Source organism: Corvus kubaryi, unplaced genomic scaffold (genome assembly GCF_017639235.1).
Source record: "Corvus kubaryi isolate FWS band 111438036 unplaced genomic scaffold, C.kubaryi_AGA036_p1.0 37300, whole genome shotgun sequence".
NCBI lineage: Eukaryota > Metazoa > Chordata > Aves > Passeriformes > Corvidae > Corvus > Corvus kubaryi.
This window is the reverse complement of record NW_024581093.1, coordinates 7,755,543-7,772,991: the sequence shown is the minus strand read 5'-3', so window position 1 is coordinate 7,772,991 and position 17,449 is coordinate 7,755,543. Positions and strand designations below refer to the sequence as shown.

Sequence of the window (17,449 nt, the reverse complement as noted above, 5' to 3'; positions counted from 1 at the left end):
TTTACATATATGCTACTGCTGCAGCAGTACATCCTGCTTTCAGGGTAAGATTATGCTATAAACCTTCCTTACCATATCCCTGATCATGGCTGTCTCACTTAGTAACAATAACAAGAGAGCACTGATGGAGAAAAATGTGTAATTTAACTGCTGCAATTCAACAGAAGGCAAAATTCCATCCTTTACTGACAAAATCTATCCATCTTCAAGTAACTGATTCAGTAAAGCTGGACAGTTTGTGCTACCAAGAATGTTCAGACTTTTTACAGTCATCAGCCTTGGTTAAAATAAAGACTTTTTTCTGATGTTTTGGCTATTGCTGAACAGCGTTTGCACAGTATCAAGGCTTCTTTTCTTTCCTCTTACTCTGCTCTTCCTGTAGCCAGCAGGATGGGAAAGGGCAGGAAGTTTGGCAGGAAGATGGCCAGAACAGCCCACCCAAACTATGCAAAGGGCTATTTCATGCTATCTGATGTCATGCTCAGCAATCGAAACGGATTGAGCAAGAAGTGTTTGCCTGTGGGAATCTCTTCCAATACAGCTGTTGCTTGGAGACTGGCTGCAAACTGGACTGCTTGTGGGATGGGTCAGTGATTGATTGCTTTTAAAAGCAGCAGGGTTTTTTCCCTTTTCACTTACTAAACTGTCTTTGACTTGACCAACAGGTCTTTCCACGTTTGCTCTTCCTGTTCTGTCCCTCATGCTGCTGGGGGTGCTGGTGAGCCAGCGGCTACATGGGTGGGGTCAGCCCACCACAACCCTATCCATCAACAGACCAAGAGTCAGCAATTTGCTTTTCCCCTTTCCTAACAAGGTCTCCAGCTAACAAAGAAACTTACCTATAAGCTTGTTTATAAATTTTGGTCTCCTTGATGCAGGTAAATAGACTCCCAAGAAAAAGAATGGAATTCCAGATAAAGCAATGGCAATTCCAATCAGTGAATTTACAAAGTCACTATAGAGTGGCACTACCACCAGAAATACTGTGCATATACAGAATATTATTGGGAAAGCCAGGCTCAGCTGCAGACAGAAAAAACAGAACACAACGTTAATGAAATATTCATTGTCTAGAGTTACAAACATTATGATACAGACTTTTCTCTCTGAAACCCACTTTGTGAAATTATCTGCTCTTCCTCTCATATATTTGGCTATTTAGGACCATAAGGAAATCACAGAATTATTCTTAACAGAACTGTTGCTAAAAATTGCAGAAGTAATCAAGTATGGTAACTGCTGTGCTGAAACAAAGTGCATAGGGCATGAAGTGTTTTTAGACAAAACCAGTAACACTTGGGAAACAAGAATTACTGACTTTTTTGAGTACAGTATCAACTTAAAGTATAAGAAGGTTATTAGAGGATCACATATCATCAGAGCTAAATGTGGTCCACAGAGTTACTTAACTTGAGCATTCCCAATCAGAGATTTCTCCTGCTAAATAAAAGGCTAACTAGTATGTTAAGCTATTGAAACATTCCCCAGTGAGCAGACAGGAGGAATACTGATTGAACTAGCATATAATAATAGAGTATACTGATACAACAACCTCTTATTCTTACCTAACAGAGAAGCTAACTTTCATGGTACAACATCAAATGGAAACCATGCTTTATGTTCTGATCAATTTGTAACCTTTAGACTTAACATGCATGGTCCAGATTTTAGACAGTACTTTTAGATTATATGGAGGCAGGGATTTTAAACAATTGTGTAGTAAGTATTACCTTAAGAGGTCGGGGCCGATCTGGTTCTTTCCAACGTAGATATAACTGCCCAGCAATAGACAGACCAACAAAAAACCAGTAACTGAAGCTGAAGTAATTGATAAGCTGGAAGACATCTTCCACAGCCAGGTAAATAAGGGTCATAAAACACTGTCAGAAAAAAAACAGGATTGAGAATCTAAACCCAAAAGTTTGAAACTTACTCTTTATGCTTCTTTTTGCCTTTAACACCTTATACTCCTTGGTTATGCCTCAAAAAATCACTCTCTCAGCAATCACCTTGATGACAGTATATTTTAAGTTGTCTCTTGTGAATTTTTTAAAGTTTTCCTCTAAATAATTCATATTCTTGTTCTGAAAAGATTGTCTTAATTCATTGACTGTATCATAATAAATTACATTCTGCTTTGGGGGACTGGGTTTCTCAGAGCTGCATTTAAATGCAATAAGGATCTGAGAGAAGCACTTTGGGTTCTAGGAATTATTTATTCTTGAGCAGCAGAAATCTTTTATACACAATATGTCAATTATTAGTTGCAGTTTCAGTTGGCTGAAAATGCAATCCATGGTAATCCATGGTATACAGAACACATTTCTTATGACATGTCTTCTGCTTAAATTGATGTTCTGATTTCAGCATGAAATAGAATACGTACATGGATTACTTCTTTTATACTTTTCTCATGTTATTTTTTATACATATATATGTGTGTACATTTTTCTAGCCCTGTCTTGAAGCTCCATTTTGAGGGAAGCTGTGCTGTTTGTCCCATCTAATCAGTTGAAAAGAAAAGCAATAACAACTTGCATTGAAGAGCAGTGCTGGCACAGGTGTGAACCTCTCTATGTGGATCATAGACAACAGATCAGGAAGGTGACCTTCCCGAGATCCTACAAAAAATAGCCTGAAAAAAAGCAGTAAGAAAACACATGTTGAGACCACAGGCAAGAGAGAATATATTACAAAAAATCAAAAAATAACACGAGTCAAAATAAATATGTACACCACTGAATTTCCACCCTTAAAACTGGAACCTGGATTCAACCCTTCTTATAAAAATGTACTGTACAACAACCACTGAAAGATATATAAGCTTTTAGAAACATGCTGTTAACAACAATTTTTAAAAAGTCATATTGCAGGTAAAACAGACAACATCTAAGTAACTGAAACAAATTTCTATTGTTTCACAAAATTCTAAAAGCTAGCACTGAAAACATTCCAGCTTAGGGAAGAAGAGTTTTCAATGCCAAGCAGAAGAGACTGTCAGGGCCCTAAAATTACATCACTCAACCACATGCTCAAAAAACAAACACACAATTTTATTACCAACTGTTCTATGTTGACTGCTTCACCAAATGATCATATTTCTTCTCAATACAGAGGCATTGCAAATTCATTCAATGGACAGGAATAATCTTAAAACGCCTGAATAAAGCTATTTAAAACTTTTGCTAGTTATATCCACGGTCAGTGCTCAAAGAAAAGGTTCTACACTGTATCCTGAGCTTTCCAATTGCAGCTTCATAGCAGTAGCAAGTTTTTTAGGGTTTTTCCAAGTACAAAGTTTTAAAATACTGATTCTTAAAAGGTCAGTAAATACATTTGAAAACAAAAACTTGCTAGAATTATTCTATCAAGTAAAATGGAAGATAATAATCAGCAAATAATCAGCATACAGACAAAATTAATTTTATCTTTAATTATGCTCTGCATACACTCAGGAATGTTTTGGGGAAACAAAGCAGTGTTAAGAGTGTATGTACACACATACACACAGAGGTTTATTTAGATCTGTTGTTTATTGTGGTTATTCATTATAGGTTCAGCTAAAAAACTATTTTTGCCACTCTTATAATAGATCAGCATAACAGTAACATGTAAAAAGACTTATGAACATTTGTCAAACTGAAAGAGATACCTTGATGATGCTAGAATTGAAGCATTAAGTCCACCAAAACAAGAAAAGGCTACAGCAATGGGAATTGTCCAGCTGAAGATACCAAATACCTGGTCTGCAAATGTCTGATGAAAGGGAAGAGAAAAGGAAACATGAAAATATCTGCAAAAAAGAATATGTAAAACAGTGACATCAGAGCTTTGGAATACATTTTGTATGGAAAAACAGTAATATAGTAAGGACAGTCCATAATGCAGTGCAAAGAATCACACAGTCTTCTTATTTATTTATGGATTCTAAATAAGCACAAACTTCTTTAGCCAAGCATCTGAAGTCATATCTTCTGGTCACAAAAATAATGCTCACAAAGAAAACCAAAATGTTTTGAGAATTTCCTTACCAATCCTATACCAATTCTAATATATTTTATTATCTAACTGACCTACAGAACTTAAGTGAACATTCTTTGGATTACTAAAAATATTACCTAACCAGAGAACTGCCATATTGCAGTGGATAACCACAGCCAACATAACACCTACTGTTTAGAGATACTATTCTAGGAATCTATTTTATTTTCCTTCTTTTGCAGTTTCCTAAGCAACATCATCTTTTCCTTTAGCTCCACCGGCCTCTGGGCTCTACTCTCACAACCTGGCAAATGACAAAGCAAGTGATCTTATCACTTGCTCAATTGTTAATGTTGCTAGACAATACTGCAAGCAACTGTGGGGACTGCCCATGGTAGAGCTCTGAAACCAAGAAGTCATGAGCATCAAAGTTTCACAGCAAGTGGTAAGAGCCACTGATTGCCAGCAATCTTAGGTCTAAAACAAAAATGGGTAATAATTTGCAATATACTGTCCTGGTCTATTCTGTTCAGCCTCCTGGATGTTGAAAAAAAGGGTGGGAGACTTAGAATATCAGACAACACATTTGAAAAATGAAGAAATTTAATTCACGCAGACTGATAGGTATTCTATTACTGTCTCTGTCCAGCTCTGTGGGCTCACGCGTGCGCACGCACAAACGCACGGCTAGCTTCAGTATAAAGCTGGTGACAAAAGAGATGGGAAGGGTCTTTGCGTGGCATTCCACAGGAGCAGGTTATTGCTTCCCCACTGTGAAAGGCTCCAGAGGCAAAGGCGGAACAATGCCAAACTCAGAGGTTTTATCCGGGGCAGGGAAAAGGCGGGACGAGGGAACGGAAACCAGTGGGGAAGCTCTGGGGGAGTGACGAGAGGTAGAAGCTAACAGCTAACCGGAGAAGCCAAACTGGGCTACATTACCATAATAGAACAAGCATCCTAAGAGAAACTTCTTTCCCTCATCACGATCATAAGTCTCTAACACCAGAGCCTGTCTTACCAAGAGCTCTCTGTGTCCCTTGTGCCACAGGCTAATCGGCCACCATGGTATTCTACCTCCCATCTTGGTCTGAGCACTGCACGTATCTGGACGTTAGCTTTAGCGTGAAGTTAGGCAGAAATCCCCTCGTGCTGTGTTCAGAGGACATGGGTGGAGGAAGCCTTCCTACCCATCCCAATCTTACCTACAGGAAACTGAATCACTTTCACGATTTCTTTTACAGAAGCAAACTAACAGTCATGGTAGCAAAAGAATCGTGTCTACATTAGACAGCATGAAGTCACTACTATGGAAACAGAAAGGTACACACTGATGTATAAGTAGTATTCAAACAAACACCAAAGATTTGAGTATTTTACACCTTAGCAAGTAGCAGTAATCTAATCCTTTTCATGAACCTTTCTCTAAATAGCTTTCTTATCTCTCTCTTGCTTTAACAATTTCAAGATCCTCAGACATAAAAAGCATATATAGTAGTTCAGCTTTCTGCACTTTTGTCTACTATAAAAATTTTCTTCAGATTTTAGTATTTTAGTATTTTTAAACACACTGCCCTTGGCCTCCCCTGTGGATACAAAAATGCTGTTAGCAAGGAATTTTCCTGCTTCTTCTAAACCGTGGGATACTTTTCTCTCTCCTGGAAGATAACAGCAGAAGTTCTGTAAACTAAGAACACCTGCAACCTTGTAGAACTATGTTTATGGTACAGTAGAAGAATATTTTGACAATGGATGTTTTAGGATTTTAACCAATCACCCCCAAGGCGTGGCTAATCCTTTGTCCAACCAGACTATGAAGAAAAAGTTTATAAAAGAGTTTGTAAAATAATTAAATAAATCAATCTTGCTGTACAATTCCTGCCTGCTGGATCTTCTCTCCTCCTCCTCCCTATGGCTGCGGGACACAGTAAGATCGACAGCGGAAATACTCCGCTTCAAAGCACTGGTCTTCATCATTACACTTAAGAGCTAAGGAGCTCAATCAAAGATGATTAACATTCAGAACTGGACTTTATCTGTACCATATGAAGTTATCTCAATTTAAGTGGTCAAATTTTGATTTAATTACTCCAGGAACCTTTCAGATCATCAATAGCAGTGCATTATGATCTGTTTTCCTAATGTTCTCGCAGGTCAAAAAAGCCTGAAAGACTTAATATAGTTGGTTTGGGGGTTTTTTTTGTTATATGAGGGTTGGATTTTCATGGGACAAAGCCCTGTATATAATGTCAATCTTTAAACCACAAGATGCTGAGAAAACCAAAGCTTGGCCAGATATAGTTTCCTGTTCTTTGTCTGCATTGAAAAAGTGCTTTGTCCGGCACATTATCCAGGTTACAGCTCAGAATCCAACTCTGCTGTGTACCATCATTAATACTAAAAAGCAGAATGTATTCCATCCTTTTGTGTAATTTAGTTGAGCCTCAAAGGCAGACACGGTTTCCTGCTGCTGAAGGACAATGCAAAACCAAATAGTCACTTCAATGGAACTCTGCCTAAAGGCTCAAAGTCAATGCATCAGCTGTGTCACTCTGGTTCTCGGAAAGGCACCTCTCTTCCAGAGCTCTTTTAGTTTATCCATCTTAGCATGGCTTCCTTCAAAATGGAGCATTCAACACAGGGGTGGAAAAATTCACACAGATTCCTACAGATATCATAAAAAATAACATGAGAAAAGTATAAAAGAACTAGTCCATAGACATATTCTATTTCATGCTGAAATCAGAACATCAGTTTAGCAGAAGACCATGCCATAAGAAACGTGTTCTGTATACCATGGATTACCATGGAATGCATTTTCAGCCAACTGAAACTGCAACAAATCATTTACATTATTGTATATAAAAGATTTCTGCTGCTCAAGAATAAATAATTCCTAGAACCGAAAGTGCTTCTCTCAGATCCCTATTGCATCTAAATGCAGCTTCAAAGAGAAACCCAGTCTCCTGAAGCAGAATGTCATTTATTATGATCCAGTCAATGAATTAAGATAACTCTTCCAGAACGAGGACAAGATGAAAATTCTAATAAGCAATTGTTGTAATATTTTAAAGGAATATTTGAACCTGAATTGCCGATTTCTGAAGCCAAACAGCAAAGGAAATTACTAGACACAAAACTCCTGGAGGATTTTTTGTTTTAATATATAAAGTTAAGATACAGAACAAGATGTTAGAGAACTAAGATGTTAAGTAAAATTGCTTGAAAGATAAGTATTTAGATAAATAATATTAACATCTGAAGCTAAAGAAGAGAGAGAAAACCTATGAATGTAATCTTATGCTGAAGGATGCAAATTAGCTAACATGTCATTTGGAGAAATCCCCCCCTCCCCCCCAAAGATGTTCTTTGCATGCATTTTCCATTTCCTTTTGAAAAATTTGGTAATGGGCCAGTGTGAATGACAGGTGCAGGACTAACTCAAAGCTATTTCCATCCTGTAATCTATATCCAGTTTTTCTAAGATATGCTAATGTTGTTTCACACATCTTGGAAAACAGCAATCATTCCTCTGAGCAGTAAAAACCACAAATTATATACAGATCAAAATGCTACAGATTCAATGTATTCAGGATGCAGGCTATGTTCTACATCAACTGTTGATCCAGCTCAAAGCCTAAATAAGTAATTTCCCTAGATCTGTAAAAGTCAGACTCTTCAAAAGGTAAGAGTAGTGACAACCTCTACTGAACCCTGTCATTTCCAATGTACTTTCTAATGCTGTAGTTGGGATTCCTGACAGAGAAAAGGGTGGAGAAACTTCAAGAGGTAAACTTGAGGTGAGGTAATGCGTAAGACTATTTTAACTGACAATCATCTAAAAAAGAGTACTGCTTGGTTTGCCAAGTAGATCTGCCTGCAAAATGATCTTTCAGCAAAACAAAGTTGAAAGGTACCTAAAGTTTGGCTCATCTTTCTATTGGTATCGACCAGCTTAACATGACACATAATGACCCACCTGCCTTTAGGCAGGTGTTTTCTGACAGGGTTTCACCCTCATTTACAACAAAAATCAGCCAAGTTCATTACTCAGACACTTGAGTACAAATTTATAAATCTTTCAACACTCTCCTTTCAACAGATGCCAAGAAATGTCTTCTCTAAAGCTCAGCTATAATCTCCTGTGAACAAAGACAAACCCAAAGATCTCCACAGTGTTTCTTGCTGAAAGAGTTACTGAAGTGTAAGTAAAAGCAGCAACAATAAACATTCACTGTGTGCATATCAGAGGATTATTTTCCATAAGAGGGCAGGGCAGAGAAAAGCACAACATGAAATCAAGTTATCAAGCATGCACACTGAGTGCATTGCACCAAGAAGGGAAGCAGGGAGGGAAAAGGAGAAGAGTTAGTGGCTGCTTTCTGCTAAAACCACAATTGCGCAATCAGGAATCCTCCACGAATGAGACAGACCTCTGAGTTGAGCTCCTCACCAGTTCCACTTTAACTACCACTACTTCTGGGAGTTGTGAAGTCCATTTATAAAAACAAATGAGCTGGCAATGGAGGAAAGAATGGAGCATTCACAAAGGTATGTGGAAGATGACAGAGGAGCCTACCTGGAGGCAGCTATAAGCAGAAACATTTAGTCCACCATAACAGGAGAAAGCCACCACTATGGGGATGGATATCATCTCAGGATTCTTCTGAGAAAGTCTAAAGAGCAAGAAGGATTAAGAGATTAAATTGTCATCTCTGCTATAGCCTGAAAAATCCTGTAGTCCAGACCTGAATTGTAACTGCTTCCAACAGCTTGGAAACAGAATTCAGAGAATTGCTGATTTAACACTTGCAATTAAGGATAAAGTTCTTTTATGCCCTCCCATCCATTGGGTATGTAAGGTATACACAGATACATGCACACTGTAGGACATGCACCTAGAATTGTTCTCCTTAGTTTCAATTTTTTTTTTTTTCAAACCATCATCGGGGAATAACAATGAAGGAAGAGGCTTCCAGCTGTGCACTTCTCAGCTGAACTGCCCTTATTGCATCATGACTAAAATGTTACATTACTCCCAGAAGAATGGTCAAAAACTGAATTACAGCTTTGTTTCAAGGGATGAATGACTGATTAAATTTTATTTTTGTCTTGGGTTAGTTTGATCTCATGATCATCAGCTGGAAACTTGTGAATGGTTTGCAGGAACACTTTTTTGTCCTTTTAAAGGTCCAAACAACAGTTCTATACAAACAGGTTGAACTAAAAGCAGCAGAAATCCCCCGCATCAAGAGCTGTCACAACAAAATACACGGAATACTGCCTCACACTCAGTAATTCAGGCACACAGATGAGCAGCAAGACCCACATTTATGTTACAAATCACAAGATGAGAACTGCTTCATCACACTTAGCTGCACACAAGAAGTGCACTTAGAGGCACACAAGAAATGTCAGACTACACTGAGAGCGTATGGAGCTACAAGCACATGCTGGGCTGGCAAAGCACCAAACAGTATTGATTGGAGGGACAAATGCAAAGAGAATTTTAGGCTACACTCATGTGTAGCCTAACATGAGTAAGAAACACCAAAAAAATACCCAAAGCTTATGATGCGTTTCTATTAGGAGAGTTTAAAAGGCATCTACGGAGCCTCTTCGTGAAACTCTTTTCAAGATCCCATTGCCCAGGAGCTTTTCCAGGCTCAGTTCTGTAACATGCTTACCCTGAAAATCATACAGAGCAGTAAGGGGATTAATATATATATGAGCAATCTGACTAGTGTTTTGGAAACACAATTAATTCTGCTTTGACATTTCTCTTGAGGCAAAGTGTAAATACGTTCACACATCACAGGAAGATCTGGCAGTCAGAACTACAGTGTGTTTTCTTAATTTTGAGCTTCTGAGGTCTCCAAGGTGCTATTTGTTAACAGAAACAAACTCTGATTTATGGCAATCAGGAAGCTGCACATGCAAAAAAAGACCCTGAGCAGAAGAAGTTTTCTCCCACTGCCATAGATTACATTGTCAGGATACTGTATGACATCTCTCCTCATTGACCAAATTAGATTTAATGGCACATATATGAAAGAAAAGAAAGAGTGCACCTCAGTCAAACCCAGAAAATGGTAAAGGTGCAAAAGAAAACAATTTAAATGTTAGTGTTTCCTGTAATTCTTGTTTCAATTACCATGCTGTTGATCGATTCTACTCAAACAGACATAATGCTCTCCTTGTATTACCGGCAACACCTTGACTCAGAGAAAAAGGTACCAGTGCAGTGCAAGGTCCAGCACAAAATTCCCTCTTCATTTTTAGGTCACTAAATACAATTTTATGGTAAGAGAACCAGCACTACTCTGCTGCATTAATATATTGCATTCCTACATGCATGTAAGATGTCTCTTCTGTCCAGTCCACAGTAAAATTTCTGATGTCAGCTCCAACAGTAAAACAGTTCCATTTATATTCTCATGGAAGTACTGAAGATATTTGATCTAAACCTTCTCAGGTGTTTATCCTGTTCTTAGCATCTCTAACAGCTAGCTGTAGAACAAGGGTTCAGTGTTTTCCAAGTCTCTTACCTATCTCTTATTGAAAATATTACACAGCACTCTTTCAAGTTCAGCTCAGCTTTTCAGCTTGAATTCCAAAGCCAGAGAACTTCCATGTAACTGGCATTGGGAGTGCTGCATTGGCAGTGAATTACAGTTAGCTCCAAGAAAGAAGGCAAATAGCTTACTACACAGCTCCCCTCTAAAAGCAACTGCCTATCCCTAACGAAGAGTTCTTCAGTTGTAAGGTATGGAATGTGCACTTCATCCAAAGAAACCTTACTGGGGAAGTGCCAGTGCAAGCAAAGGAGAGGAACATGACACTGATGGCTAAGGACAAACAGATTTTCCTCTTCAGAAAAGAAGCCAGTGAAGTCAATGAAGGAAGAGAAATAATATCCAAAAGGTCTAAGAAAAATTTTTAAAATTCAGCCTGAATTCAGTTAGAAAAAAGTAACTCAACATTTATTAAACTATAAAACACACAGCCTCCCACATTCCAGCTCATTGAGGGAGCATGGCAAAGCAAAGCAAGCCTGCTCTCGAATATGAGAGAGGGTGAATTGATTGATCTACACTGGACTCATGAGATGATATTCAAAGATGCAACTGAAGTCATCCTCTTTATCCCCAGTTTACTGACAAAGTTGTACAGCTCCAAGAAAGATGACAGCTGGCTATGCGGGACAAACAACTATTTGCTTCAAGCATTTTTAGCTCTTCCAAGTAAAAGAAGCAAGTTGACAAATACCAGCTATCATATGAACTCAATCAAAACCCACAGACATGACCAAACACAGGAAGCAGGTAATGAGCTGTGCACTGGCAGCCAGTATGTTTCCTGTTAGAGGAGATAAAACAGCCCAGAAAGTGCTTGTGGAGCCAGCTGCAGTAACTTTCATATGTGTAACACTTAACAGTAAAGGCTGTGTTGGTTTGCATAAGGAGGTAAAACAGAAGTCAACTGTGAAACTCTGACAGGAATCATTGAAAAAGTGAGTGATTTGAGATGATCAGCAATCATCTGAAGAGCATTTTCAGAACTTTTAAGCGAGCTGTTATTGTACCACTTGAATTTCTTCAATAAAAAAGCTTTAAAACTTCAGCGTCTTAGCCCAACACTGGGACTATACTACAATGAAGGCAATTATGATGTAAAAGGAGGACATTTTATCATGTTTTTCCCCATACAATCCCTTAGTATGATTTCTTTTGCCTCACAGCCACCAAGAAAAACAGTACACGAGGTGACGTGGAAAGATACACTCATACTTCCTTCCCTTAATCCATTCAAAAGCCGGAAATACCTTCACCCCACCCCTTTACAGCTCAAAGCCTCTTCCCTGAAGAGTATAAAGATACTCCATTCCCTCCCAAGGGAGCAACAAAGAAGATTAAATGTAACTGCTACTTGACTACACCAAAGACTAAAATGCAGCAATATTACTACCATGTTTCTTCAAAAATTCATTAATACAATTTTCGCCCTACATCAACTTTCACCAACTACATAAAGGGCAATAAGTAATCTGTGTCTTGTATCACGTGTAGAATATGTGAGCAGGTGAAAGTGGCTCATTTTCATCAGATTAATTTTTTTCAATAGCTTAATTCTCACTTCCTTTTTTCATTCATCCCCAGAATACAATGCCCTAAGTCCTCTTACATATTCCATTGAGGATAAAACTCTCTTTCACCACCCAGAGAAATTTCACCATAAAGATTCTTACATTTTCGTATTATAGGAGGGTTTTCAAATACAGCCACTGGCTCTTCCCCCCTCCCCCTGAATCAAGTATTTGAATTTGAACTGCAAGTGCACTTTTGAAGCAATTCTCCAAATTACTGCCACTTACTGCTTTTTGGTTCACATTGTTTAGCTTCAGCACTAAAAGGAGCTCCCCTTTAAGAACAGGCTAAATTAGAAGATTAACTACAAGAGCACACGTGCTGCACTCCCTACTGCGACCCAACCACACAGAGTAGTGCAAAGTACATGTCATGCACGAGTCAGGTCCTCAGCGTCAACTCCTCCATTCTACAAACATCCTACCAGAGGCCCACACTATTTGCTAATGTCTTAGTAGATCAAGTTTAAAGTCAGTTTCATAAAACTGGGCAATTGTTCACATCAGTGAGAAGGAATCTTCAATAGCTCATGTGTTAAGTATTAAACTTCAGCTGCACCTTCACCTAATCATTCTAAAAGGGATGGAAATAGTAGCAATCAGAAAAGCATTGTTTGCCAGCTGATGAGACATCTCAGCAAAAATTCCTTTAGATAGAACATGAGTTCGGCTTTTAAATTCAGGTATTTGACAAACCTGAGATAGAGTAAAAACTTAATGTTTAGATTTCCAAAAATCTCCGACATTCTTCGAGTTCCATTAAAATTAGCCCAAGAAATAAAACATCTAAAATAACTTTGGAACTCAAAAACATATTTTTTCATTCTTTTCCCGGTCACTCAGTATCTCTGCATGTGATTAGATTGACTAAGGACTTTACATCATTTTTAAGTCTTCCTTTTTTCTCCTCCATGTTCAGATACATCCTACAGTAGAGAGGAAAACCTGATCTGTCCCGTTCTGAGTATTACAATTTCATGGAAAGTTGCATGTATATATACATAAACGTATACATGGACTCAAAGATAAATACATACTCTTGGTAAAAAAACGATCTCAAAGAACAACTAAATGAAGTATATATAAAATCATAAAAATTTAGGCCTGGGTTTCACATGTGCAGTAAGGTTCAGGCATTCACCAGCCCTCCTTTATCTGGCCACCAATTGCTGCTGCAATGCTGTCACTTGCTGTGTTCAGGAGCATGGATTGGGCAGGCCCCCAGGGAATCACTGTCCCAGTCTCCCAGGGTGGGTCACTTTTCCTGATCCCATTCGCCATCCAGCTGTATAAACCTTTGCGAGGACAAGGGGCAGGAGCAGTAGAGCAAGCACAGAATGCTCTTAGAGGATAGGCTGGATTGGAGAATTTCACTGCTGTCAAAGGAGCGTATTTTCCAGATTTTGTTAGGGAAAAACCTGTGTTGCTTTACAGAAATCAGGACAGACAGTGGACTGTGTAATGGCTTTTAGGTTTGTCTGGATTAAGTAACTACCAGACAAGTATTAATAATTCCATTATCAGTCACTGGACGGTACTTTATATGGGATACTACAGTCCACAATAGAAATCAATTACCCCTTAGCATATGTTTATTTTCTATCCTTGTTTTGTCTCATTCTGAGATGTTTTAGGAAGTTTTTCCCAATACATTTCATGACAATTCTGTATTTGTGTATTCCTGCTAAAAGAATTATTATTTATATATTAGTAAAGAATTATTATTTACTTTCAATACATTTTGAAATAAACATTTATATAATTAATTTGAAATAACAAGTTACGGCCCACATTTACCATAAACTACTTTGAAATCTTACACTAAATACAAATATTTCTGCAGTCTGAAATGAGGTTAAGTCAGAGCTTTTGCAGCACCATTTGCCCATGTATCTGAAACAAGAGTTTCCTGGTTTACTAAGCTGGTTTTTAATCCCAGTAATCCTCTGTGGGAACAGAGAAAATACTTCCTTCATTTTGATGTATTTAAAACGCTCTATCCGTTGTCTAACTACTTATATTTTAGAAGCCAATTGGGAATCTAAAAGGGAGGCAAGGCATTATTTCTTTTCCTCTGATTTAAATACCCAAAAAGATTAAATTTTCCCAAGTTTCAACTTTAAAGTATATGAAGTACCCAGAACAATCCCATTAATTCACTAGTTACAGGGCAAAAGAAAAACCCAACCCTTTACTTTTGTTTCATTATTAGCTTAAGTACAGAACACGTTTCTACCAGCTTTTACTTTAAGAAGTTTAGATCTTTTAACTGGATCCAAACTTCCTTCCATACACAAAAATAATGAATTTCAAAATGTTAAAAAGTTTTTGGAATGAATACAGTGTTGGGAAGACAGTGGTATAAGTTACTGAAGAGGAGATACAAAGCTGAGCTTTGTCATGGCTGAGCTGCCACACATCCATTTACAGGTAAGCTTTGCACCAACCATCAGCTCAGAGCAACCCTGCTCCATGTTTGGAATACTGCAGCACAAAGGAACACAACCATGTACTCATGAGTCTTAATTTACAGTTAGCTCGAAGTGCACAAGTCTAATTAGTGACTTAGCAAAGTACAGTAACAAGATGCATCTGTGCTCATTTTAATAAATCTGGTAATCTATTATTATTAGACATGATTTCATTAACTGCTTTCCTACGTGAGATTAAAATATTTATGATAAGTTGTTCTGTCCTCCTGTGTTTATTAAAATAAACTAGGGATTTTTCCTGTTTCATCCCTTGAAATGAAATGCATCCCTAGAAGGTGCAAAATCAATAATGTAGCAAAATGCCACTTGATGTGGTGGTGCATTCCCCCCTCCTCCTTTCCAGGAGGCACTGTGATCTGAGAAATGCTCCTTAGGCCTCAGTCTTGAAAAACAGCACCTGGGCTCAGGTCTTCCCGAGCTTATCAGAAACACCATCTGCTCCCAGGAACTGCTGCTGTCTAACAAGCTACTGCTCTCCTTATGAACAGCCTTGGAAAATATTTTTCTTGCCAGAACAGCACAACATTCCTGTTCTCACACCATCAAGGGAAGTGCCGCCCCAGACATTATTATGACTAAAGCCCACTCTCCTGTGACCCTACAAACAGCAGTCCAAAAGGAGACCCTTGGAGCTCTCCTGGAACCGCAGCAGGCTGCGACGAGCAGCTCCCTCTGAGCAGGGCCTCGCAGAACCAGCCAACTCTCACATTTGCTGTAACTGGAGGATCAGCCAACAGTGAGTCCTGGGCTGATACCTCACTCCTCGAGGCCTGACCCTTCACCCACTGGGGAGATGCAAAGGCGTCCAAAGTGAGTATTTCACTGCCCTCTGAGGGGAATTTTTCACAGGTACCTTGTTTGCACTGAGTCCTTCTGTCTGGCTGCATAAACGTGCATATACGCTATAGCAAATCTGGGAGAAAAACGGCTTTCTTAGATGTTTAAGTGCCTTAGATATCTCAGTAAGTTAGGCCTGTCAGTAAGGTTAAGTTATCGTTATAAGCTAAGTTAAATGCTACTTAGTGTTGTTCTTTTGTTAAATTGCTAACTTCGACTTGGAAGTCATAAATTAGGATAAGTGCTGCTAAGTGTTACTCATTTGTTAAATTGCTAACATTAAGCTGTAACTTAAGCTTAAGGTAGGCATAAGTTAAAATACTGTTGTGTCTGAGTGTTGTTAAGCTTTTAGGCTGCATTCCTTTTTTCCTTGTTCTCGCTATCCTTTTGTCACTCACACACACACACACATATACACCTAGGTAGCTCTCAGTTAATTTCTGTTTTGATTGCCTGGATTGTATTTGGTTTTGTTGTTGCTTGTTTTTCCTTGGTGTGCCTTAACTGTCCTAGAAGTAGTACAGTCAATCTTGCCAACGAACTTTGTTGTGCTGTTGCTTAACACTGAGTCTGGTTTTTGCTCATACCCTTACCAATGATTTTATAAGCAATCTCAAACACTCATAACACTTGGTCAACTTACCACTGCCACAGCATCACTAGCGAGAACAGCTTGAGCATCCAGCACTGTATAGTAAGCTATATTGGTCATAATATAGATAACTGTCACAATTGGCATAGATACTGCAATAGCCAGGGGCAAGTTCCTGTAAGACAAAAACAACCAAAACTCCACAACCCATAACTGCAGGAAAAAAAAAAAAATCCATTAGTAGTAACAGATTACAGTTATTTATTTGTATCCTTTACAATAGACAGAAAAGTTATGAAGCCAAAATAAAGATTTCAAAAAAAGGTACCTCTGGAACCAGAGTTTGGTTTCTTTTATAACTAGAAATTCTAATACAGAAGACTGGGAAAAAATCTGATTTTTATAGTAACTTATAACCTAAATTATGTGTAAAAAGGGATTCTATGCAATCGCTCTTCAAATACTCTAACTTCAAGGTTTCCAGATCTGTAATAACAGCCTTCAAACTTAAATGCTTTAAATGATTTCCTACTGTCTGTGTTAATCACCACAACTAGAACCCAAAGAGGCAGAGTTCTGAGTCATTGCACTCCTCCCTGGGGAATGGGGCTGTCCTTCCAGAACCTACTCCTAGAACTGGTGCAGGGAGATCTATTAAACCAAACCCCTGTTCTTCTCATCTGCACTCACCACTGCAGAGAACATGCTAACTGAGCTGCACAACAGAGATGCAGATCTAAAATTGCTGAACAGCTGTGAGCCCCAGCATGTGGTGTAGCTTACTAGCAACACATGTCTAGAAAGCTGTACAAAAAGAAGTCAAGAGTAACAGGAAAACAGTGCTAACCTTTAGATGTAAGCAGATAAGACTTAACTGTGAGATAAACTCACAGTCCTAAGTGTGCAGCTCCACAGAAAGAAACTACAGAGCAGAGACAGATTTTTAATTTTAGGCTTTGGCTTTTCTCAGCCTGATTCTTTCCTCAAACCTCACAGGAATATTCAAATGTTTCAAAAGGGGAAGCAGAACTGAGAGTGTTACTCTCACATTTGCCCAGCTTGAAATCAAACAGAGCAGGGTGACATTGATGTGCATTTGCCATGAACATTGCTTTCAATAACAACAAGAAAAACCTCCAGACAACAAAACCCCAAAGCATAAAAATTACCAGTCTGACTAAAACATTGAAAGTTCCCTCAAAAACTTCCTGAGGCCCAGAAGTCCAGCTGTGTCTGTCTGCTGCCATGGAAGCAGAAAAACAAACATACCCCACAATCCTCCATATAAATCAGTAAATTAGTAACTGGGAGCTCTGACTCTTCTTCCAGGTTGCACACTCATAGTAAGAGACCCGAGAATCCCAGCACAGAGAAGAAAGAGAAGCAGAAAACTGTGAATTTAAT

At 38.5% G+C, this 17,449-nt stretch overlaps 1 protein-coding gene across 6 annotated transcripts in view; it reads right to left on the bottom strand.

Moving 5' to 3' along the window:
- Window positions 1-17,449, bottom strand: part of SLC7A6 (solute carrier family 7 member 6) — a 32,076-nt gene that overhangs the window by 1,174 nt on the left and 13,453 nt on the right. For 4 of the 6 annotated variants that reach the window (XM_042027446.1, XM_042027445.1, XM_042027448.1 and 1 more), the window contains 5 exons: window positions 16,097-16,220; window positions 3,653-3,756; window positions 2,539-2,635; window positions 1,731-1,880; window positions 840-1,023 (listed from right to left, as the gene is read on the bottom strand). In XM_042027446.1, coding sequence (XP_041883380.1) covers window positions 840-1,023; window positions 1,731-1,880; window positions 2,539-2,635; window positions 3,653-3,756; window positions 16,097-16,220 — 659 coding nt within the window. Of the gene's footprint in view, window positions 1-839; window positions 1,024-1,730; window positions 1,881-2,538; window positions 2,636-3,652; window positions 3,757-8,557; window positions 8,655-16,096; window positions 16,221-17,449 lie in introns of all 6 variants that reach the window. The other 2 variants (XM_042027449.1, XM_042027450.1) reach the window with 2 other exon arrangements.